Genomic DNA, 23,772 nt, shown 5'->3' with positions numbered 1-23,772 from the left:
GAGAACTTCTCTCCCAGGGTTTTTATGAGGATCAAGTGAGAGGACAGTCATTGTAAAGCATTGAACAGAGAGAGCCTGGTCCATAGTAAGCACTGTAACAGTGCTTATATCCTTGCTTTTCTACAAGGTGACTGAGGGATTCTTCAATGACAAATTCCTATGTGAATCCAACTGTTTGGAGATTTTGTGCCTGTCTTTTCATCTTGTTCTGAATTCATTCATATTGACCTTCTAAGTCAGGTCAGTTTCAATGGCCTTTTGATGGAGAGAGCCATCTGAACCCAGAGAAAGAACTGTGGGGACTGAGTGTGCTCCACAACAGAGTATTTTCACTTTTTTGGTTTTTGCTTGCATTTTGTTTTCTTTTTTTCCTTTTTGATCTGATTTTTCTTGTGCAGCATGATAAATGTGGAAATATGTATAGAAGAACTGCACATGTTTAACATATATTGGATTACTTACCCTCTAGGGGAGGGGAAGGAAAAAAAAATTTGGAACACAAGATTTTGCAAGGGTGAATGTTGAAAACTATATATTTTGGAAATAAAAGATTTTAAATAAATAAATAAAATTTGACCTTCAATCTTGTCACCCTGGATGAATTGAGAAAAAGATGAGGTGATGATGTCCTAGGCAGACAGCAGGGTCTCCATCAGGCTACCTGGGAGGAAGATTAGGCAGTGGCTCTGGAGTTTGGTAGAAGAAGCTGAGCCCAAGAGCCCAGGAGCTTCTCACTGAAGATGGAGCTAGGGTGAAAGCTGTCTTTTTCCCCACTTGAGATTGCTTCTTTGTACCGATCCTTCCCTACCTCTCATTAGCAAAGTGTCAAATGTCCCAGGGTCCTACAGACCAGTCTCACTATGCTTATGGTGGAAAGGAAGAAAGAGAAGAAAGAAGACCATGTGACGATAATAACATTTATAGGAACTCATCCACACAAGTCCCAATTACAAGGCTGCAGCTTATAGAGAGCTAAGGGCTTCACAGGGTAAGTTAAAAGGGCTGGAGTTACTGCCATTCACATACAGAGAAACTCAGTAGCAGGAAGGTTGTTATACATAAATCTGGCCCCAACATTACTTCCTTTCCCCTTCCCCTATACCCAGCCCCTCGAACATCTCCATCAATCCATAGCCATCCACCAATCCCTCACCAGACACGAAATAATTTCCCACAGGTCCTTTCACATGTCTGATTGGATTATGAATTTGAATCAGTTTGGCTCTGGCTCAATCTTGGTTCCAAAGGCCATGCCTCTTTGGCAAAACTATCTCAAATGGAACCCTATTCATACTTTGTATCGGTCCAGGAAAAAGTCTTGAAACTCCAGGGGCTTCTCTAAAACCAAACTAATCTCTGGACCAGCTTAGAGTGACCCATCAACAGAGCTCAGAAGGTCCATCCTAGCAAGATCTGTGGCTGTGGAGAGGGAGTCCAGAAGCTGGTAGTAGCTGTACTTGAGATCATATTCCATGTCATACCAGAAATTCACTGTGGAAAAGAAAGGATCTGATCTAGCCACTGAACCCCATCCACACCTAATCTGCACTCAAATCCCAGCTCTCTGCAGAGTAGGCTCTATATTCATCCCAGTCCCCATCACCTTCTCCCTCCTCATCCCTACCGGCTTGAACTCCTTACCAGCTATACAGCCATGAGACTGGCGGACGTGGTGAAACCAGAGAGCTGGCAGGTACAACATTTCCCCTGCTTTCACTGTGCAGTGCAGGGGCTGGGCCTGCTGGTAGAGTGGATATTGGACCAGGTCTGGAGCCAGGGGATCTAGAGGGATCCAAGGTACCTACAAGGAATAGTAATTTATTTGGGACAAATACCATAAGCCAAAATCTTGCCATCCCAGCTCCCATCAACAGGATATCCAACATTCTTTCTGACCAGTGAGCAGGAGATCAGGCAGACATTATAACAGATTTGCATTCTCCAAGACAGAGTCCTGCCCTTTCCCATTCCTTATAGGTCAGAAGGTCCATGGCTGTGTGTGTGTGCGTGTGTGTGTGTTTTGTTTATTTGTTTGCTTTCTCCCCAGGATCAGTCCCTCTGCCAAGTCTATAGGCTGGATGCAAGATGGACACCTTCTCCATGGCCTCCTCATCCATCATCTTGAAAGAGCCATCTTCAGACATATGGTAGGTTGCTGGTGTGTACAATTCTACAGCAAGAAGGAAAAAGGATTAAGAGGAGAATGGTAGGGTCAGAATGGGGCAAAGTCAGTCAGGGTTGAATAACTGCTCCATCCTCCTGAATTAATCAATACTCCCTACCTCCTTCCCTTCCACTCTGTGATCCATCCATGGAGGATCCATTTTCCCATCACCACCTCGGGCCCAGAGAATCAAGCAGATGTGAGCTGCCCAGATAGATAAATTGCACCCCTTCCTTAATCTTCCTCTGAGAGTCCCCACAATAGTCTCATTCTGCCACTTCACACACCGTAAGGGATGAAAGGTCGGTCACTGGGCGGGAGCAGGACAAAGTGCTTTTCCCCAGATATCACACAGTAGAGGTTCTCATAGTGATCCTTGTGTACTGCAAAACATGGGGAAAGATTGTAGGAAAAGGCTCAAGAGTCAGGCGGCCTAAAAAGAGAAAAGATGGATCCCTCCTAGCCCAGGCAGAGGAGGACAGACTCACTATCCAGGTTCCAGCCCCACCTTAAAGCCCTATTCTCTGGCAGCCACAGAAAAATCAGATTTTTTTTTAAGGTGAACCCAAGAGGGCAGAGGACACAAAACTCACAGTTAGATCTTTTTTTTTTTTTTTGGTAAAGGAAAGCTATCAACAAGCAGAATATTTGTGACACATGAAATTATTATAAAGTCAAAACTGAAGGAAATTAGAGTAGGACCACAAGTGTGTACATGTTATATCCTTCAATTAAATTCATCACACTTCTATTAAGTATCTGTTATAATGCGCTAGATGCAGGGAGTACAAAGGCAAAAGTGAAACTGCTCCTGTTCTCAGAGCTTACAATCTGTTGAGTTTGAGAAGGGCAAAGAGAAAGGGGCTTGTTCTTTTCTTTTTAAATTTTTATTTAAACAAGTATTTCCATAATATAGCAAAATAAAAAAGATGACTGAACATGAAACTGCAAATCTATTATGTACAACTTGCTATTCCTTTTAAATATATAATAATCACATAAATTTCTTTTTTTCCCTTTTTCTTTCCCTTTCTTCCCTCCTCCCCACCCTAGAAGAACGGCTACCATTAGACATAAACGTGTATATACATGTAAAATCATTCTACACATATTTCTATTTATCAGTTCTTTCTCTGGCTGCAAATAGTATCTTCTTTCATATGTCCTTTGTAGTTAATTTGGGTAATTATAATAGTCAAAATGATTTATTCATTCAAAGTTGTTCTTAAAACAATATTTTTGTTACTGTATACAATCTTCTCTTGATTCTGCTTATTTCAATTTTCATTATTTTGTATAAGTCTATCCACGTTTTTCTAAAATCAACAAGCCCATTTTTTCTTATAGTACAGTGAGTATTCCATTATGATCAAATAACACAACTTATTCAGCCATTCCCCAATTGATGGGCATTCCCACAATTTTCTGCAATAAATATTTTAGCACATAGAGGTTCTTTTCCTTTTTTCCTAATCATTTTTGGAAATAGATCTAGTAATGGTATTTCTGAGTCAAAGGGTAAAGACAGTTTAATATCTGTTTGGGCATAATTCCAGATTGCTCTCCAAAATGGTTGATCATTTCACACTTCTACCAACAATGTATTATCCAGTTTTTTCACATTCCTTCCTACATTCGTTGTTTTACGTTTCAGTCGTCTTAGCCAATCTAATAGATATAAAATGATATCTCAAGGTTAATTTAATTTGTATTTCTCTAATCAATAATGATTGAGAGCATTTTTTCATATGACTATAAATTGTTTTGATTGCTCCATCAGAAAACCATATGTTCACATTCTTTGATCATTTATTAACAGGAGAATGATTTCTTTATATATTTAAGATAGGAGACCTTTATCTGAGAAATTCCCTCCACCCAACTTTCTGCTTTCCTTCTGATCTTGACTACATTTGTTTTATTTTTATAAAACTTTTAAATTTAATGTAATCAAAATTTTCTATTTTATACCTCACTCTGTTGTCTCTTTTGTTTATTCATTAAATTTTTACCTCTCCATAAGTCTGATAAGTAACATTCCACATTCCTCAAATTTCCTTGTAATATCTCTTTATATAGAAGCCATGCATCTACTTTGACCTTATCTTGTGTAAAGGATGTAAGATATTGAGCTATGCCCTAATTTCTGCCATAGCATTTTTCAGATTTTCCAATAATTTTTACCAAATAATTAATTCTTATCCCAAATCTTAAGCTTTTACATTTGTCAAATATAAGGTTACTATATTGATTTGCTATTGCAAATCTTTTGTCTACTCTCTTCCACTGATCTACCTTCCTATTCCTTAGTCAGTACCAAATAGTTTTAATAATTACTGCCTTATAGCTTAGCATTTGGTACTGTTAAACTTCCTTCCTTTACATTTTTAAACTATCATTTCCTTTGATATTTTTGACTTTTCATTCTTTCAAATGAATTTTATTTTCTAATGCACTAAAACAAATTTTTTTGGTAATTTAATTGGGATGGCATTGAATGCATGATAAAATTGTCATTTTTATTATATTGGCCCTGTATATTCATGAACAACTAATATTTATCTTTTTATTTAAATCTGATTTGTATAAAAAGTTTTTTATAATGTTATTCATATAGTTCCTGAATATTTTATATTATGAAGAGTTATTTTAAATGGAATATCTTTTACTATCTCTTTTTGCAGAGATTTACTTGTGATATATAGGAATGCTGATGATTTTATGTATTCACTTTATTTCCTGCTACTTTGCTAAAACTATTGTTTCATCTAACTTTTTAGTTAAGTATTTGAGATTTTCCTAGTATATTATCATATATACAGAATGAGATCATTTTTATTACATCATTTCCTCTTCTGATTTCTTCCATTTCTTTTTTTCTCTTATTGCAACAGTTAAGATTTCCAACATAATACTACTGAATAACATTGGTGACAGTGGCATCCTTGTTTCACACCTGATCTACTGGGAAGGCTTCTAGCTCATCACCACTGATTGTTTTAGATAAAAGCTTTTTTATCAATTTAAAGAAAAAACTATTTTACACCTATAGTTTCAAGTGTTTTTAATAGAAATGAATGTTGCACTTTATCGAAAACTTTTTCTACATCTATTGATGTAAACATATGAATTGTTAGACTTTTATTATTGATACAATCAATTGTGTTCATAGTTTTCCTTACGTTAAACCACCCCTGAATTCCCACTTGGTCATACATAATGTAAAATCTTTGGATTATATTGTAATCTTTTATTTAGTATTTTATTTAGTATTTTTGCATCCATGTTCATTAATGAAATTGGTCTATAATTTTCTTTTTCTGTCTTTGCTCTCCCTGGTTTAGATGTCAATATCATATTTGTTCATAAAAGAAGTTTGGTAAGATCCCTTCTTTGCCTATTATTCCAAATTATTTAATATGGAAATAAATGTTTGACTTTCAAATGTTTAGTTCCTTTTCAAGGAATCATAGAATCTTAGCATCAGAAAAACCTGATGTTGGTTTGCTTCTCAGGAAAGGTTACTGTCTTACCTAGACAGACCTGTTTCTAATTATATTCTTATGAACTCTTTATAGTTAGTGCCTGGTCTGCCATGACCCATTTCCAGCTCATTTTCTGCAGGAGTCCTTACTATTTAACATAAGGATCACAATGCTTAATTCTCTAAATCATTCAAACAGGCATTTATTGTGGGCCTCCTGCCTGGTTAATGCTTTGCTAAGCGCTGCAGGAAATACAAATGAGCGTGAGAGTCTTGTTGAGAAGACTTGTTCACAGACGAAGCACAAGATCATCCGATGAGCCCTGATAGTAGGCTGAGTAGGGTGTAGAGTGTGATCTTATCAGGTGCCTTCAGCCCCCTGGGTCCCAGGTCCCTCGTGCATAAAATGAGGTGTTTGGACAGGGCCCTGAGGTGGACATGAGGATCCTTCCAGCTCTGGCCCGCAAGGCGAGCAGGTCAGATTCTGGGGGACCCAGTGGATAGGGTTGCCTCCTTGGACTTGGAGTTGCATCTTCCCTCACTTATTAGTTGTGTGCTGGGACAGGTGGGCCGGGCAAGTCACCTAACCTGTCCCCAGCCTCAATTTCCTTGTCTGTAAAAAATGAGGCTAATAATAGCACCTGCCTCGTAGCAGCCAATGAGGTAATGTATTTAAAGTGCTGGGCAAACCTTACCGTGCCACATGAGTACTTATTATTGTTAATGATTCTGGCAGCCTGGGGAAGTCAGCAGCAGGGTCCTGAGCAGGAGCGGCGCTTCAATGCGCAGGACGGCCCATCAGGCACCGCGCGGTGTCACAGGGCACCAAACTACTCCCCTGCTGGGCCCGGGACATGGAACCTCCCCTTCTCACAGCCAAGGATCGGGGACCCCGAGGGGCTGGGGACACCTCCCCCCAAACCAGCCTCTCTCTCTCTCTCTCTGTGTGTCACCAGCTCAAAACTAAAACCCCGGACTGCATCAGACGCGGTAAAACAGGGGCTTGGCCGAGAGCTGTCTCCGCGTCATTGGCGCCATAGAGCAAGACTGGGAGCCATGGGTGGAGAGTACCGAGATTCAGACGTAGCCAATGCCCCTCCCCCAGTCTGGTCCCTCTCCGCTCTGGTCTCAGTCCCGGCATTCACTGGCCACTTATGCCCGGACCCCCCTGGCACTTACGAGACGTCACTGCTGCTTCTTCCCCCAGCCAGAAGTTCACAGCGTCAGGCATCTTCCCTAGAGGGAGAAAAAGAGCGCGCGACACTCTAAAAGAACAGATACATAAGCATAATGTTTACTATCATTGATATGTAACAAAGGAAATATAGTATCCGGTGCTGCGTGATACTGATTACTCGTTAGGTAACACAGTGAACATCGTATTCGGCGTTATTAACGTTTGATAATAGACAGAACGTAATAAAGTATGCAGTACAGCACACAGAAAGATGCAGTCTGAAATAGAATACAAGTTTACGTGTATCTAAAATACATGTGCATAAATAAAATGTTTGCGTACACACAAACAAACACACGTACGCAAATGTGTATGCACTTGTGCAAGTGTTTGCCGTGTGCTGGGCACAAGGCCCGGCTCCAAATTCAGAAAGGCGCTTCTCGCGCTGGAGGGGCGCCCCCCTCCCCGCCCCGGCCCGGGCTTACCCAGTGCCTCGCTGGCCCAGGGCACGTGGGGCTCCACATCCGGCAGCAGCTCGGGCAGCTCCTGGCAGAGGTTGGAGCACTGCTTCTGCACGTACAGCACCCCGGGGTGACGGGCCCGGCCCTCCAGCACGTCAATCACGGCGCCCAGAGGCAGCCGGCGCTCGGCCGGCATCACGAAGCGGTCCCCGCGCACGGCGTCCGCATAGCCGTCCGGGGTCACGGCCACGCTCACCTCCGTGCCGCCCGCCGCCGCCCTGGGGGACACGGACCGTGAGCGGCGGGCCCCAGCCCGGCGCCCCCCCCCCGCCCCCCCCCACTAGGCGGCGCTCCCACCTGAGGTAGGGGAAGGTCCACTTCCCGAGGGCCGGCCAGTGCTGCAGGGCATTTCGGATGATGCAGGGTCTGTTGGGGCCCACCCAGTCTCGGTAGAACTGGAGCGGAGTGGGGGGCCCGTCCAGGTGCGGCACGGCGAAGGGCACGCCGAGCTCTGGGGACGGACAAGGGACTAGGGTCAGGGACTCCGGCCCTCCGTAGGAGAGAAGCGGACACAGGGAAGGGGAGGCAAATGCAGACGGGTGGAAACCCCCATTCAAGGCATCCAGAGGGTGGTTTATATCCTGGGACCACTGGCCGCTTGGTCCGCAACCCAAAGGCAGCGCACTGGGTGGCCCAGGCGGGTTCTGGCTGTATGACCCCGGGCAAGTCACTTAACCGGTTTGCCTCAGTTTCCTCAATTGTCAAACGGCAATAGTAACAGCGCCAAACACAAGTGACCTATTGTAAAGTGGCCTGCAGGGCGCTTGGTACCTGGTGGGTGCTCCCTCCTCCCTCCTCCCTCCGCCCCGTGAGGGCTTCCCAGAGACTTAGGTGTTAGCCTGGGTTCTCCCTATCCAAGCCTCCCGGCCCATCGGTTGGGACCTCGGGCTAATAACAGCTCACACCCATCCAGCGTTTTAAGATTTGCAAAGCATTCTAGACACGTTGTCTTCTGGGAAGCTCACAACCATTTTACAAGGTAGGAGCTGTACCATCTCCCAGTTTTACAGATGAGGAAGCTAGAGGGTTAATAATAATAGAGTGGCTCAAGATCACACAAGTAGCATTTGAACACAGGTCTTGCTGGCTCCGAGTCTTGTGCCGTACTAGCTGGGCCCCATAGGTGAATTTACTCTGGATTCCCTCTACTGTGCTAAGCATTTTGGAGACATTAAAGAAGTATCCGAAAACATATGACAGCCCTCATGGAACTGCGTGGAGTAAGGGATGGACAGTGGGGGGATAAGCTGCACATAGAACAGTAAGAATCAGAAAATAATTCAGCCCCCCAAACTATTAAATCATGCTTACCCTCTAATTCAACAATATCACATGCTGTATAAAAATCAGATCTAAAAGGCGATATATATTTATTCAGGGACAAAAAACTGAAATTTAGAAAAACCGGACTGTCTGGGAAGTTCAGTGAGGAGAGTTAATGGGTTATATATATCCTCAGAAGGAGGGCAGTGGGAATGGCTGAATAAGTTATGGTATATGAATGTAATGGAGTTTTGTTGTTCTGCAAGAAATGATGAACAAGCTGAAAGACTGATATGAACTGATGCCAACCAAGTAAAGGGATCCAGAATCAGTAGAACATTGTACACAGTAACAACAACATTGTACTATGATCAATTTGGAGACTTAAGTCTTCTCAGAAATACAGTGATCCAAGACAATTCCAATAGACTTGGGATGGAAACCGCCATCTGCATCCAGAAAGAGAGAACTATGGAGACTGTAGATTGAAGCATACTTTTTTCACTTTTTTTTCTTTCCCATGGTTTTTCTGATCCTTCATTCACAACACGATTTTAAGGAGTTTAAGCTGCTGCTAGTCAAGAGAAGCAGGCCACCAAACTGGCAGTCAAGGTTACTTGTTGGGTCATCAAAAAAACTGAAACTGCAGGAAGGGAAGGGTTGCAGAAGCATCTGAGTTTCTCAGGGATTGACAACCTATATCCCAAAGAGATCACATTTACACAAAACTATAGCAGTTCTTTTTTGTGGTAGCAAAGAATCATATACTAAGGGGGCATTCATTCAATGGGGAACGACTGAACAAATTAAGGCATAGGAATGTATTAGAATACCACTATGCTATAAGAAAGGATGAAGGGGACAACTTGGGAGAGACCTGGGAAGATTTTATAAACTGATGCAGAGTGAAAAGATCAGAACGTGGAGAACAATCTATACATGTTGTATGTGTTTGGACAATTTAAGAATGTTTTGATTGAGTATCCATGTAATTGGTTTAGTTTTTATTGCTTTCTCAAAAGGGGGAGGGGTTGGTAACGATGTGGGAAAGATTCCTATCTTTGATTCCCAAACCCCTCTAGTGAATGTAATTACCCTTTGGCTCACAAATCCTGGTCCCTTTGAATTCCAATAGAAGATCCGGACCTGTCCCAGCCCCACCGGATCTGAGCCAATTTTGGGGCTACACCCAAAAGTCCCTCAAGCTAAGTCTCCTATTATAAAAGGACCAAGCTGGGAACCCCTCTTGCAGATTCCAAACATGCTAGACCCTCTGTCCAGTGCCCTCCTTATCTCTACCTTTACCTATCTCCTACTTCTAAACTCAATAATAAACCTCTTTTATCAGTCTAGCTCTTGGGCTAATAAATGCTTTTATTGGGGACTAGACCTCATTTACCGCCATATTCTTGCACCGAATCCAAGGGGTTGCAGGGGAGCTCTGTTTGACTCCCTATACCCCAAACCTGCCATTAGACCTTAACTAAACCCTAATTTCATTTAGGTACCCCAAATCTAGACCTCAACATTTGGTTCCCTGACAAAACAAACACCAAAAGCTAGATAATTTGGCGACCAAACCGAACCCCAACCTTTTTGGGGTACTTAGAGCCCATCTGGGTTTTGAGCTGTTCAGGCAGTATTCTTCGAAGAGAATCTACATTCCTTCTTTCATCTCACACTATCTCTAAAGGTAGTGGGGAGAATATCTGTGTTCTGTCTCACCCTACTTGACTTTCAGGTGAAAAGGCCTCAATTCTTACCAGGCAATCCGGAACTCTGGACAAGGTAAAAGACTTTATTCTTTCCTTATCTTGCAGTGGAACCCAAAGCCCTCGGGTGGGCTTGAGTCGTTGTTGGGAGCTCTAAGCTCGGGCACAGTTCTTGAGAAATTGCTGCAGTTTGACAAAAGGCTTCTTTTGTCTGCTCTCTGTCTCTAAGAGACACGAGAGAGGCTGCAAGGATTTGGAAAACTAAAAGTTTTTACCTGTCCACAATCTAGACATTCCCCTGCCTCTAAAATCTTTCCTGGAGCAGATGCTTTGCTTGAGGAAACTCGAGGAAGTGTCTCTTTAACATCCCCCCCCCCCCAGACCAAGGAGACACATGGCCATTCTGGGGACCCCACCCTTCTCGGGGGTCCCAGGCCAGTGCTCTCTTTGATCTGTGCTGGGGAGATAATCGGAGAATCGTAAGAGGAGCCGTGTTTGAGCCCTTCTCCCACTCCACTGTTAAATGCAATGGAGTCTCTAATGGTCAGGCTCTAGCCACAAGGAGAAAGGTCACTGACTTGGGGCGAGTTTAGAGAATGTCTCTGTCCATGGCTGCTACTCTCTGGACAGGGGTGAGCGGTCTCTCCTTCAGGTCTTGCTCTCCCAGCAAGATCTGGGGGCTTAGATGAGCTGCTCCGCCCTCAAGTTCCTGAGCGGAGTCGCCAGAGGAGCCCTCGCCATTTGGGACGCACCGCGCTGGGTAAGATGGCATCTCTTCCTCCCCCACCCTCACTCTGGCCTCTCCTCCCCCTTCTTCCATGGAGTGGGGAGTGTTTCAGACCTCTCCCATGAGGCTTGGCAACCTGCCGTTTAAATGCTCCCATTCTGTTCCCTTCTTGGGTTAACTATACAGTGGGGAGATTGGGGACTCACTCTTAATCTTCTCAAATCTTCAGAAAGGTTTTCACCAACTTTTAAAATAGAACTTTTAAAATAGAACTTTTCTGGCAATCTGAACTACCTGGCTCTTAAAGCCGCAGCTTCCAGACCTCAGGAAGCATGCTCAGCCCATACATTTTAAATGGGACTCGGTTTCCCTGATTTAGTCATCCTGTGTTAGAGCAATGCCCCTCCTGGCACAGCCTTTTAACTGAATAGAAGCCTCAGAATCACACTTTTGCATGGAGGCTGTCTACAAAGACAAGGGATTTTAAACTGCTCTCGGCTTTTTTTTTCTTAGCCTCAGGGCACTACTTAAAACCTTTTCTCAGCTGCTTGTGGAGAGATAACCTAGGTAAGCCAGGCTAGATCTGTCTCTCTTTCCTACTACAGGTGGGAACTCTTTTGCTCCTAATTTTCTCAGTCCCAAGTTTGCTCTTAGCACACTCTGTTCTATTTTCTGGATTGGTGTTCTATGTCCCTGCCAACAATTAAAAGGTTTTTTTCTGGGCTCCAACCCTGGCCAGCTTCAAGAAAGACCTTTGGAATGATGGCTGGGGAATAAAATTCCAGGTCGAGGCAAATTAAAGTCTTTAGAAGATGGCTTTTTCTTTTCTCCCCTCATTCCTTGACTGCAGCAAGAAATGAGTTAATGGGAGAAACTGAAGCCATTTAAGAATTCGGTGAACACCTTTAGGAAAGAAGTCTGTCTTTCCTTTTGGGCTTTTCTCAAGCTCTCTAGACTTGTACCCTGTTTTCCCTCCCCCATTCCTTGAGACACTAAGGCTCAAGGAGCCCAGGGGCTATAGAATATACATACTCTCTAGAGTTAAGTGAGGAGCTGTTGAAATGGAGAACACACCCACTCCTACCACACCACACCTCTCTCCTTCACTACCTTGCCCTCAATGTTAGTGGCCCTCTTAGGAGGTTTCCACGGAGGCAAACCCACCACATCAACCTTCTATAACGGGAGTGGGGAGGAAGGGGGGAAGGGGGCGGCTCAGAGTCTCAAGCTAATTTGAGCTTGAGCTTGCTGACAGGCTCCGGGAGTCTTCAGAGGAAATTAGTCACTCACAGGATGCTGTGAGGACCAAATCCTGGTTTTTCTTTGGCAAACGGCCTTCTAGGAGGCCCTTTGTGACACCTTCTAGAGATTTCTAGGAAGGTTATGTTATAGAATGGGAAAGTCTTCGGGTTTTGCAATGAATTGGCTTCCCTCCCCCATTCCTAGGGATTTTAAGCTGTCTCTTAATGCAGAGACAAACAATGGGCTTGAGAAAAATGCTCAACAACTGAATTCTGAATAGATTAGCTGAATTCCAATCTCTCTCAGGACAAGTCCATCCTTTAAAATGCTTTTTTTTCTTTCTAATCCTGGGACTGATTAACACTTGTGCCCTCAGGCAAAAGCGGGGAGCCAAAACACACTCAACACACTTGTCTCTTTTAAAGCTGAAAAACTGAACCTAATGAAACCTAGGACCCACCCACCTCCTCAACTTTTTCCGGGGTCCAAAACTCAATATTTCTTCCACTCTGCTGCTAACACCTGTTTGTTGGTTTCCCTTTTTACTCTCTAACCTGAGATTCGGCTCTTTTCTTCTCAGAGCAACTTCTGCCTCCTGGGAGCAGAGCGGAAGCGCTTCTTAATGCAAATCTCTCCCAGACTTAGGCCTGTAGGTGTCCCGGAAACTGTTTAAGGAGACCCTAGTCTCTGTCCTGAGTTCGAGCAGGAGGAACACTGGAGAAACTGTGTCACACCACAGGGGCTGAACTGGCCCCCCGGCGTCCTGCTCCCTGGCAGGGAATTGGGGTCTGGCCCTGTTTTCCCTTTTATCCCAGGACATGAACCCCAAATCTCTACGACCATTACCAGCTCGAAGCAGTTAAGAGGAGATTGGTGCCCCTTTTCCCACCTGCCTTTGGAGGTGACTGCTTGAGGGGGGGATGAAGAGGGGACCCCTGAATTTGGAAAATCCTGGAAGGAGAAAATCTTCAATTCTGCCTCAGTAAGAGACTTTGCCCCATGTCTTTTTCCTTAAATGAATTTAAGTTCCAACTGCTTGAGAGGGTAATGATGTGGGAAAGATTCCTATCTTTGATTCCCAAACCCCTCTAGTGAATGTAATTACCCTTTGACTCACAAATCCTGGTCCCTTTGAATTCCAATAGAAGATCCGGACCTGTCCCAGCCCCATCCGGATCTGAGCCAACTTTGGGGCTACACCCAAAAGCCCCTCAAGCTAAATCTCCCATTATAAAAGGGCCACACTGGGACCCCCTCTTTGCAGAAATTCCAAACATGCTAGCCATGTGAAGACCCTCTGTCCAGTGCCCTCCTTGTCTCTACCTTCACCTATCTCCTACTTCTAAACTCAATAATAAACCTCTTCTATCAATCTAGCTCTTGGGCTAATAAATGCTTTTATTGGGGACTCGGCTATTACTAGAGCTCATTTACCGCCGTATCCTTGCACCAAATCCAAGGGGGTTGTAGGGGAGCTCTGTTTGACTCCCTGTACCCCAAACCTGCCACTAGATCACAACTAAACCCTAATTTCATTGAGGTACCCCAAATCTAGACTTCAACAGTGAGAGAGAATACAGACTTGAAAATAAAATTGAATTTAAAGAGAAAAGAATTCAGTATTCTTTGTAGAAATGTAAGTATCCCTAGATGGACAATAAAACTACAGAGGAGAGAAATCAGTGTGGACTGGGAGATCCATCTCAGGTTTCATTCGTGGAGATAAGGACTTGAGCTGGACTTTGAAGGACGAGCAGGATTTAGAAGAAAGGAGAAGAGGTGAGACCATCGTTACTTGGATGTTCCATTATCACTTCAAGCTCAACATGTCCAAAGGAAAACCCAGCATCTACATACCCACCCCACCCTCACCCAGAAAAACGTTTCCCTTCTCAGCCATCTCATTGAAGTCTGGTGGTCCCACTCCAATGTCCAAGGCTAGATATTTTGAATTCATATTTTAATTCTTCCCTCCTATCATATAGAGGTCTGCCAAAAGGCTAAATACGGGGTTAATAGTCTAGATTTTGGGGGTCCGCTTTTTTCTTGAGGATCACGAACTTTCATCAGACACAAGCACTTCATTTTATAAAGACATGGACAGCCAGAAGGCTTGTGTCTAGCCCAAGGTCACCCTAGACATGCTAGGATTTGTGTCCAGGTCCTGTTCTGGCTCCCCAACGCAGCCTCCCCTTGCACTGTCCCCGGGGACTGTAACCCGGCCCATCATCAAACCCAGCCTGCCCTCCTCGGGAGCTGGGGACGCCTGGGGCTTTCGGAGAACTCTAGCTGGGACTGGACATGAGGTTCCTTTAGAAGCTGCTTCTAGAGGGCAAATTCCACGAGGTTAAGGAAACCGTCTCTCTGATCTCGGTCCCCTGATACTGAGCAGGGAAGGGGACTGGAGCAATGAATGAAAATGGATTGTTTTCATGGCACACCCCTCCCAACTCCTCCCATATTCCCGGCCCGCGCCTTCCAGAAAACACAAGTCCCACCTCAGCGAGACCTAGGGCCCCCGGACTTCTCTGTGACTTCCCAGGGCTACCCATAATTCCCAGGATGCGCCGCGCCCGCATCCTAAAAATAGGGAGCCGTACCCGGAACTTTGCGAGGGAGGAAGAGGTCGGTCCATGCCCCAAGACTACTAATCCCGGCGTGCACTGGGCCCCTACCCTGGGTGGGATCAAAGAAGGCCGCCGTAGCCCCGTAAAAAACCCCGACTCACCCCGCGCAGCAGTTGAGAATTCTGATAGATGCTTTCGCACGGCACCCAGCACCGCCGCCGCCATAGCCACGCCGGGATCCGAGAGCCCCTCCCCGCCCCCGCCCAGGACTCACAGGCCCCGCCCCCAGGCTCCTGGACACCGCCGGCCTGGAGCGCCCTCCCCACAGCAAAGCCGCCGGTCCGTAACAAAGGAGCCGTGTTTTATTGACTGGTTCGACACGGATACAAACGGACATGTTAAAAAGGACCTCAGCCCCGCGGGGATGCACAGGGAAGGGAACAGAGCGAGGCTGAGGCCAGAGTATAAAAGTTATAAATAAGGGGTGTCCAAAATGGCAAGGAACAAGGGGCAGTGCCAGACCTCGGGCATGCAGAGGCTCCCGGCCTAGCTCCGGCCGATGACGACAATCCTTATTTAGTACAGTGAGAGTCCCTCCTCCTGGAGCGCGGCAATGCGAGTGGGAATCGGCCTCCACAGAGCACGGAGAAGCTCCGGAGAGCAGATAAAGGGCTGTAACTCGAGGTTCACGGTCTGGATTAAACTGCAGCATTGGACCCTGGCTGGCCTGAGACTTCAGCGGATGGGGTGGGGTGCATTTTTAAGTGGGCCCCTCCTCCACGCTGGTCCGTGGCAGTCGTTCCCAGGTTTCTGGTCTCATTAAGCTGTACCACCTGCCACAAGGTTTTCCTGCTGGTGGTTCATGCAGATGTCAGAATGCAGGCAGATGGGGAGGGGAGAAGAGCTTGTGGAAAGTGGAAGTGAGAAGATGGAGGAATAAGCATGGCCAAGCTCCAGATTATCCCCGTTTTATGCTTATGTTGCACAGGACTGCAAGGCCTCTTACTGACACGGGGAAGCATTCTATACAGGGCTGCAACCTTCTTGACAAGGTATCAGCAGCAGAGATCCCAGAGACACACTTTGATAACCCTCAACTCTTACACGAAATCTCACTACGAGGTCCTACTATTACGTGCTTGCCCTTCTACTAATCTCTCTCCACTCACAACTGCCTTTTCTAATACTCAGCCCCCTATCCTACACTATTTCTAACTTCTCTCCCCAAACCTGTTCCACTTACTTCCTTCCCAAAATGTCTCTGAGCCATTGGCTAGATTCATAGATTCCTAAGCATTCTGTCCCCTCAATATCAGAACACTGAGGACCCAGTGTGATGGCTACACAACACTGTTCTGAAGGAGGCCTGCTTTCCAGATGATATGGCTTTAAGTGAGATCTCCTGTGGTACTAGGGGAGCCGGTAAGTCCATCCTGTGGCTAGAGCAAATATGCCACACAAAGTTCTGAGCCCACTCTTTCATATGCCCCCTTTAAGTTCTATCAGAGAAGATGGGGCAGATTGTGTTGAGAATCAACACAGGAGGCAAAGCCAAGGAATGAATGCAAGGGAACAGCCACAGATAGAAGAATGAGTGGGGAGGAGAGGGAATCATAGTCTGAGGTTCCTGCTTCTGAAATCTTTGAAGAATGGACTCAGTTATGATAGAGCTAGCACCTTAGAACTGCCCTTTAAAAGTAGATGGAAAGCTCCAGTCCTCATCCTCACAGACTTTGACCAAGCACTTAAGAAAGAAAGAATAGGCTTGGCTTCTACAACCTAGAATTCTGGAATAATGTAAGGGAGGGAGAGTGGGATTGGGGTGAGAGGAAGAGGGAAAGAGAAGAGGAAGGAGACCAGAATTCCAAGATAGATCCAGCTTGAAGACCTTACTGACCTGCAGTAATGCTTCATAGAGCTGACCCCACATACTCTGGCCAGTGGGGGAAAAAACACTTTTTGGGGGGGAGGAGAGGAATGTAGACAATGTTGAGGGAGGGGCCCTCTGAAAGGACATGGAGTGGAATTATAAGTAAGGAGGTATCCCTGACCTGACCATTCTGGTCCCCTTATGGTTGAGTACCACAGACAATAAGGTCCATAGGACTTTGCATTTCTGAACTGCAAGGGAACAATGATGGTGACAGTGACAGTCATTGGAACCTTCTATTCATGCACTGGAGAAGTCCAGCTAGTTTCAGGGCATGGGGGACAGAGGCAGGACTAACTGCCATTGGTGAGGTGGGGCATTAAGTGCCTTTACCCTACTAAATACCCTGTATTTGCTCCAGCCCAGGGAGCTGATCCCTGCAAGTGATTCAAATGGCTTCAAAGAAGAGAGCTAGGATTCCTTCCCAGGTCCCCCAAACCCAATGGGATGAGCTATTTCCCAACTCCCCATTGCTTCCATGAAGCACCAAGAGAACTTTGGGCAGTCTTCAGATCTGCTCCAGATTTAGGCATTTGGGGGCACTGTGGAGGCAGAAGTCAAGAATGGGACAATTATCAGGAAAATAAATTAATAAATAGGTCCAGGGAGTACTGAGGAAAATATGGGAAAGTAGGGTCCCCTACTTTCCATTCAAAGGCTGCCCAGGGGGTGGACCCCTCAGGTTTGAACAGTCTTGACATAGGTCTCCAGGGAAGAAAGGGAAAACACCTCTTTGGACGGGTGCTCCAGGTCTCAGAGCCTCCGTTCCATGCGTCTTTCCACAGCCTGGAGCAGCAGCTCTGAGTACTGCTCCAGCAGTGCCTGTGTCTGTTCGGCTCCTACAGCACTTGGGCTCCCACTGGGGCTGACTGTCACCACACCTGCCAGGGCCTCCAATTCCTGCCGCACTGAGGAGAAGGTGTCATTGAGGAATTGCACAATCTGATTCTGCTCCGTGGAAGGTGTTCTGGTGCTGGCCACCTGCAAAAGGAACAAGCAAGAAATAAGTAATCCAAGACAGTGGGAGTAGGGAGTGGGGTGGAGAAAGAGGACCACCAGGCCAGGACCACATACACCTTTTCCTCAGAATGAAGTATGTCAGCCAGATAAACTTTTCTTAGACTCTAGAAGCAAAATTTTGTCACTACCATCAGCACATCTAGCCAATAAGGGTAGAACCCCCTCACATTTGCTGTGAGGTATGGACAAGTCACCTTCCTTCTTCACTGACTCACAGCAAAGCCAGATTCTTTCAAAAGGAGCTTTAACTATTTAAAAAAACAAGAAAAAAAAATGAACTAATGAAAAAACAGAAGGGGATGGATTTATCCAACGAAGTTCAGTTTTCTTAGGTTAATTAAAATCGAACCACAGATACATGCATATCCCCCACCACCCCCCAGATTACAAAATACAGATTTTGGGTTTCTTTTCCTTGTTTTATTCCTCCATGGACAACAGACTAGGAAATTTAGGTCATATCAGTATGCAGGAAACATACTGAAAAATGTTTATCATGAACTCTTCAATGAAAGAAAATCAAGTAAACAAGTGTTTATTACATATCCATTATGATCATTACTTGGGAAATAACTAAACAAATTAAGGTGGTAATGAATTTTTACTGCATTCTAAGAAATGAGGAACGTGATAAAGAGATACAAATTGATGCAAAGTGAAGTTAGCAGAAGCAGAAAACAATATACATGATAACCACAAAACAAAAATTAAGAATAACAGAACACTCAAAACTGAATGCTATGGGGATTTGAAACTGAATGCTCTAGGGATTATGATGCACAAAGTTGGTCCTGAAAAAGAGATATCAGAAACATCTACTCCTTTGAAGGAAAGAAAAACCCAAGAATTTGGAATACAGCACATTCCTCATTACCATACTATATAACTATCAGATCTTTTTTGACATGAGGTGGTTTTCTTTTCTTTTTTCTTTTTTTAAAGGGAATATAGTGAGAAATGCAAGTGATAAAAATATGGTAAGAAAAATATATCTTAATATCCTAATTTTTGCAAGGCATGATAAGTGCTGGAGATACAAAGACAAAAGTAGAACAGTCTTTGCCCTTTTGAAGCTTATATTCCACTAGTACCCTGGGGGAAGGGAGAGAGAGAAAGAAAAAGCTTAATGTACAAAATTCATTTAAGCTAAGTTTTGAAGAAAACTAGGGATTCCAAGAAGCAGAAATAGAGAGGGAATACATTCTAGACATTAGAGATAGCCAATACAAAGTCCTAAGGAAAGAATATGAAATATCTTGTGTGAAGGAAAGCAAATAAGTCACCCTCCAACCATTGGTGTCCCTCAGGGTTCTGTCCTGGGCCTATTTCTCTCTCTATACTCTTTCACTTGATGGTCTCTGCTGACTCAGTCTTAGATCTCCAAATGCTTTTCAGATTATCTTGAACTGGATGTGCAGTAGATATTTTAAACTCAACATGTCCAAAACTAAATTCATTATCTTTTCCCCTAAACCAGGGGTCCTCAGACTTTTAAAATAGGGGGCCAGTTCACTGTCCCTCAGACTGTTGGAGGGCCAGACTATAGTAAAAACAAAAACTTTGTTTTGTGGGCCTTTAAATAAAGAAACTTCATAGCCCTGGGTGAAGGGGATAACCGTCCTCAGCTGCTGCATCTGGCCCGTGGGCTGTAGTTTGAGGATCCCTGTGGCTTAAACTCTTCATCCTCCTATCTTTAAGGGCAGTACCATTTTACCAGTGCTTTAAGCTCACAAGTGAAGAGTTATCCTGGATTCCTCATTATCTCTCACACTCCCGCCATATCCAAACTGGTATCAAGGCCTGCCAGTTTCATCTGTGTAATCTCACAGATATGCCCTTCTCTCCTTTGATACTGTCACCTATCTAGTGCAAGCCCTTATAACCTCACACTGACACTATTGTAATAGCTTGCTAATGAATCTACCTGCCTCAAGTCTCTCCTCGCTCCAAATCTCTCCTCCATTCAGTTATTTCCCTAAAATGTAAGTCTAATAATGATACCACTTACCTAATAAACTGCAATGCTTCAATACCTCTAGGATCAAATATAAAGTCATCTGTTTAGGGCTCAAAGCCCTTTATAACTCAGGACCCCTTCTACTTTCTCATCAATTTACACGATACTCTCTCACCACATACTCTCCAATCTAGTGACTCTAGTCCTAGCTGTTCTAGGAAGAAGATGCTCCTCTTGGCTCCTGACATTTCCTCTGTCTCCTAAGCCTAGAATGTTCTCCTTTCTCACCTATCTCCTCACTTCCCAACTTCCTTTAAGTACCAACTAATTCCCATCTTCTACAGGAAGCCGATGTTAATTCGTTTCTATTAATCCTAGCTTGTTTATACACACCTTTATTTGAAGGTTGTCCCCCTTTATTACACTGTGAGCGTTTTGAGAGCCTCTTTATGTATTCCCAACATTCAGCACAATGCTTGACACACAGTAAGCACTTAATAAATGTTTACCAATTGACCAAAAGAAATACCAGAGAGAAGAGTTTATAGTTGATTCTGGAGAAAACAGGGAGCCATTTGAGTTGGGGGGGATGGGGAGGGGGAAGATCTAGGCTTTAGGAAAATCCCTTTGGCTGATATCTGTAAGTAACCTTATTAGATTTGGTTGAGTTTTTTTTTAAGAATGAAAAGCAGCATAGCATCATGAGAAGAATGCTGGGTCAGCAACTTTAGGATAAAATTCCAACTCTGCTTCTCACTGTATTACTTTTGGCAACCCATTTAAACATTTCTTCATCTGTGAAACAAAGTTATTAAACTACTTCAGCATTTCAACTATACACCACTAACTGCACTCTGACCCTGAGGCCTGAGCAGACAAGTCTCTCTGAAGTCCAATCTCTGAAGTGGCATTTCTAGGAAATGTACATAGTGCTTCCAGGAATGATGCTACAAGGCTTTACCTGCTGGTATTTGGGTGAGAACAACATTTTGTTAATTAAATTGCTAGGGTAGAATGATATTAAAAGAAAATTAACAACTCTGAACAAGAGGTACAAAACCTCACTCAAGAAAATAACTCTCTCAAAATTAGAATTAATCAAAAAAGTTAATGACTCCAAGAGGCATCAGTAAAAATGAAAAAAAAAAAAAAAGAACTGGAAAAAAAGAGAAACGAATTTGGGCTATTAATAATAATAATAAAAACAGATTGAGGAGAAAATCTTTAATAATAAATTGGAGTATGTGACACTTATGACCAAAAAAATTTCTAAAAGAAAACTGTTCGGCTCTCTTGGAAGCACAGGACTAAGAAACTGAAAGAATCCACAGAAAACCCAAAACAAAACTTCCAGAAATATTTGATAGCCAAAATCCAGGGATCCCAGGACAAAGAAAAAAATATCCCAAGTAGCTAGAAAGAATTCAAGCACTGAGGAGCCACAGTTAGGATCATGCATGATTTAGCAGTTATCATTTAAAAGGAATGGGACTGATAGTCTAAAAGAAAAAAAGATATAGGCTTACAACCAAGAATAATTTACTCAGAAAAACAGTATAATCCTATGGGAGGGGAAGGGGGAAAGAATGATTTAGAGAACTTCCAACCATTCCTAATAAAAAGACTAGAATTAAGAAAATCTGTCAAACCAAGAGTCATAAGCACAAAAAAGTAGTAAACATGGAACTCAGCAATTCTAAGGGACTAACAGGGACAGCTAGTTGGTGTAATGGATAGAACAACAACCCTGAAGTCAGGAGGACCTCAGTTCAAATCAGGCCTCAGATTTAACACTTTCTGGCTGTGTGACCCTGGGCAAGTCACTTAACCTCAATTGCCTCAGCAAAAATAAAAGTCAAACTGTTTACAATCTTAAAAGGGGAAATGATACATGCATCACTTGAGCACTCACCAGGGTTCATAGTACCAAATTAGACAGAGGGCCTAGAAGTGATTCTATTATCTGATGATCTTGTTATGCCACAGTTCTCTTTTACTGTCCTGACTCAGTTACCCTAATTATCCTGACCCAGTCCTGCCTAGGTTTACCTAAGTGTTCTGCTTCAGTTTATAATTGTTTGTGAAACCTCCCCTACCTCTTAATCAGAATATCTGATAAGAATAAAAGATCTTACCTTTTAGAATGTCAGAATACCTCTAGGCTTCCCAAGCTATCAGAATTTCAGATACTGTCTTATCAAGCTGCCTCTCCCCATCTCTGGGGTTCCTCCCCACATTAGGTCATCCCATCCCCCATGCCTGCCCTCAATCCCATCAGAATCAGATTGTCAGAGTCCAGTTCCCACTCTCAGCACCGACTCCGCCCCTGCCTCAATCTACCCCAATGATGTGCATATAGGTCATTGAGAACTAGGATTGTTTGCTGGATTCTTGGAGACAGATAGTCTCATTCAGGTCTGGGAGCAAACCATGGATCCATTTGGTTCCAGTAAATCTCTCCCTTTTAAATAAATTATTAAATACTCTCTAATCTCTATCTTGCCTCAGTTTCTCCAGCATAACAATCTTAAAAGAATGGAAAGGGTGGGGAAGAATACATTGCAAAAGAAAAACAGAAAAGGAAGTGTAGGAGAAATAATCTCACATAACTGAAGTGGGGGTGTTTGCATGTAGACATTTTAGGAGAGAGGAGGAGAGGGGCAAGGACTAGACTAAACTTGAAGCTCACTCTCATCTGAACTGGTCAAAGGAGGAAAGAATACACACACACACACACACACACACACACACACACACACACACACACGCATACAGAGATATGTTTCACCTAATAGGAAAATGGGAAGAAAAGGATTAAAGGATAAGGAGAATAAAAGGAAGGAAATACTAAAAAGGGGATTGATTAGAAATAAAACAAACTTTTTTCGGGAGGGTGAGGCAAATGGGGTTAAGTGACTTGCCCAGAGTCACACAACTAGAAAGTGTTAAGTGTCTGAAGTAACTTTTGAACTCAGGTCCGGGATTGATGTTCTGGGACCATTGTACCATCTAGCTGCTCCTGACAAAATAAACTCTTAAAGAAGGGACAGAAAACAAAAAAGAAAAAAAGAACAGAAAGGAAGTAAATAAAACAATTAGCAATCAAATTTGTGAATGAATGGAATGGACAAGGATAGTAGAATGGATTAAAATCCAACAAATGTTGTTGACAAGAAACAAACAAAAAAAAGGCTTCTATTATGCTTCAAATGAAATTAAAAAGGCAAGAACAATTAGCAAAAGGAAGCTTAAGAGATAAATAGGGAAACTACATTTTGTTAAAAGGCACCATAGACAATGAATTAATATCAATATGAAACATATGTGTATCAAATGGCATAATATTTAAATTCTTAAAGAACACTGAATGGGAACAGAAAGAAGTATACCCATTTTCAGGTATACATGTCACCTTCACAAAAACTGACAACCATTCGAGCTTTAAAAACCTCACAACAAATGCAGAAAAGCAAAAAAATTTACCCTAACGAACTAAAAATTATATTCAACAAAAGACCTTTGAAGCAAAAAATGAAAATTAATAGGAATCTACATAATTTAGTCCTAAAGAGTGCGTGAGCTGAAGAAATAGAAAAGATAAAGACAACATAAAAAAAATTGGAGACAGGAAATCAAAGCAGTACTTAGGAGAAAATTTATATTTCTATATATCTCCATTAGTGAAAGAGTACATCAAAGAACTGGGCAAGAAACCAAAAAACTAACAGAGAAATCCCTCAATTAAATACCAAAATAAATACTCTGAAAATTAAAAGCAGGGTTAACAAAACTGAAAGCAAAACAACTATTGAACTAATAAAATTAAAACCAATTTTAAAAAAAACACAATTAATAAAATAGATAATGCATTAGCTAACATGATTTTAATGATGAAAACTACTGGCATTAAAAGTACAAAAGGTGACTTCACAAGTCAATGAAGAAAAGAAATTATTAGGAACTATTTTGTCCAATTGTATGCCAACAAAACTGATGAAAATTTACAAA

At 43.3% G+C, this 23,772-nt stretch overlaps 2 protein-coding genes and 1 long non-coding RNA gene across 5 annotated transcripts in view; 1 reads left to right on the top strand and 2 right to left on the bottom strand.

Moving 5' to 3' along the window:
• Window positions 1-554: 554 nt before the first annotated feature.
• JMJD7 (jumonji domain containing 7) lies at window positions 555-15,124 on the bottom strand. Its single transcript, XM_031952145.1, has 8 exons — window positions 15,019-15,124; window positions 7,644-7,797; window positions 7,311-7,564; window positions 6,828-6,884; window positions 2,452-2,547; window positions 2,094-2,170; window positions 1,642-1,801; window positions 555-1,491 (listed from the first exon to the last, which is right to left on the bottom strand). Exons 1-8 carry the CDS (start codon window positions 15,080-15,082, stop codon window positions 1,367-1,369), a joined length of 987 nt encoding a protein of 328 aa, XP_031808005.1. The 5' UTR covers window positions 15,083-15,124; the 3' UTR covers window positions 555-1,366.
• LOC116421553 lies at window positions 2,064-5,547 on the top strand. The gene is made up of 2 exons (XR_004231958.1): window positions 2,064-2,147; window positions 5,059-5,547. It is a non-coding gene; the product is annotated as an uncharacterized LOC116421553 (long non-coding RNA).
• A 73-nt stretch (window positions 15,125-15,197) lies between the features above and the next one.
• The window catches only part of MAPKBP1 (mitogen-activated protein kinase binding protein 1), an 83,616-nt gene continuing 75,041 nt past the window's right edge, over window positions 15,198-23,772 (bottom strand). For 2 of the 3 annotated variants that reach the window (XM_031952143.1, XM_031952142.1), the window contains one exon: window positions 17,541-17,768. In XM_031952143.1, the coding sequence (XP_031808003.1) occupies window positions 17,541-17,768 (228 nt within the window). Of the gene's footprint in view, window positions 17,769-23,772 lie in introns of all 3 variants that reach the window. The other variant, XM_031952141.1, reaches the window with a different exon arrangement.

This window comes from Sarcophilus harrisii, chromosome 2 (genome assembly GCF_902635505.1).
Source record: "Sarcophilus harrisii chromosome 2, mSarHar1.11, whole genome shotgun sequence".
NCBI lineage: Eukaryota > Metazoa > Chordata > Mammalia > Dasyuromorphia > Dasyuridae > Sarcophilus > Sarcophilus harrisii.
Note: the sequence above shows the minus strand (reverse complement) of the source record. Positions and strands in the feature narration are given on the sequence as shown.

Coding starts and splice junctions, on each gene's coding strand:
- JMJD7 (XM_031952145.1), bottom strand. CDS start 15,082: ATGGCGGCGGCGGTGCTGGGTGCCGTGCGAAAGCATCTATCAGAATTC. Junction 7,565..7,643: donor TGGACCTTCCCCTACCTCAG/GTGGGAGCGCCG, acceptor CGTGTCCCCCAG/GGCGGCGGCGGGCGGCACGG. Junction 1,492..1,641: donor GTCTCATGGCTGTATAGCTG/GTAAGGAGTTCA, acceptor TCTTTTCCACAG/TGAATTTCTGGTATGACATG.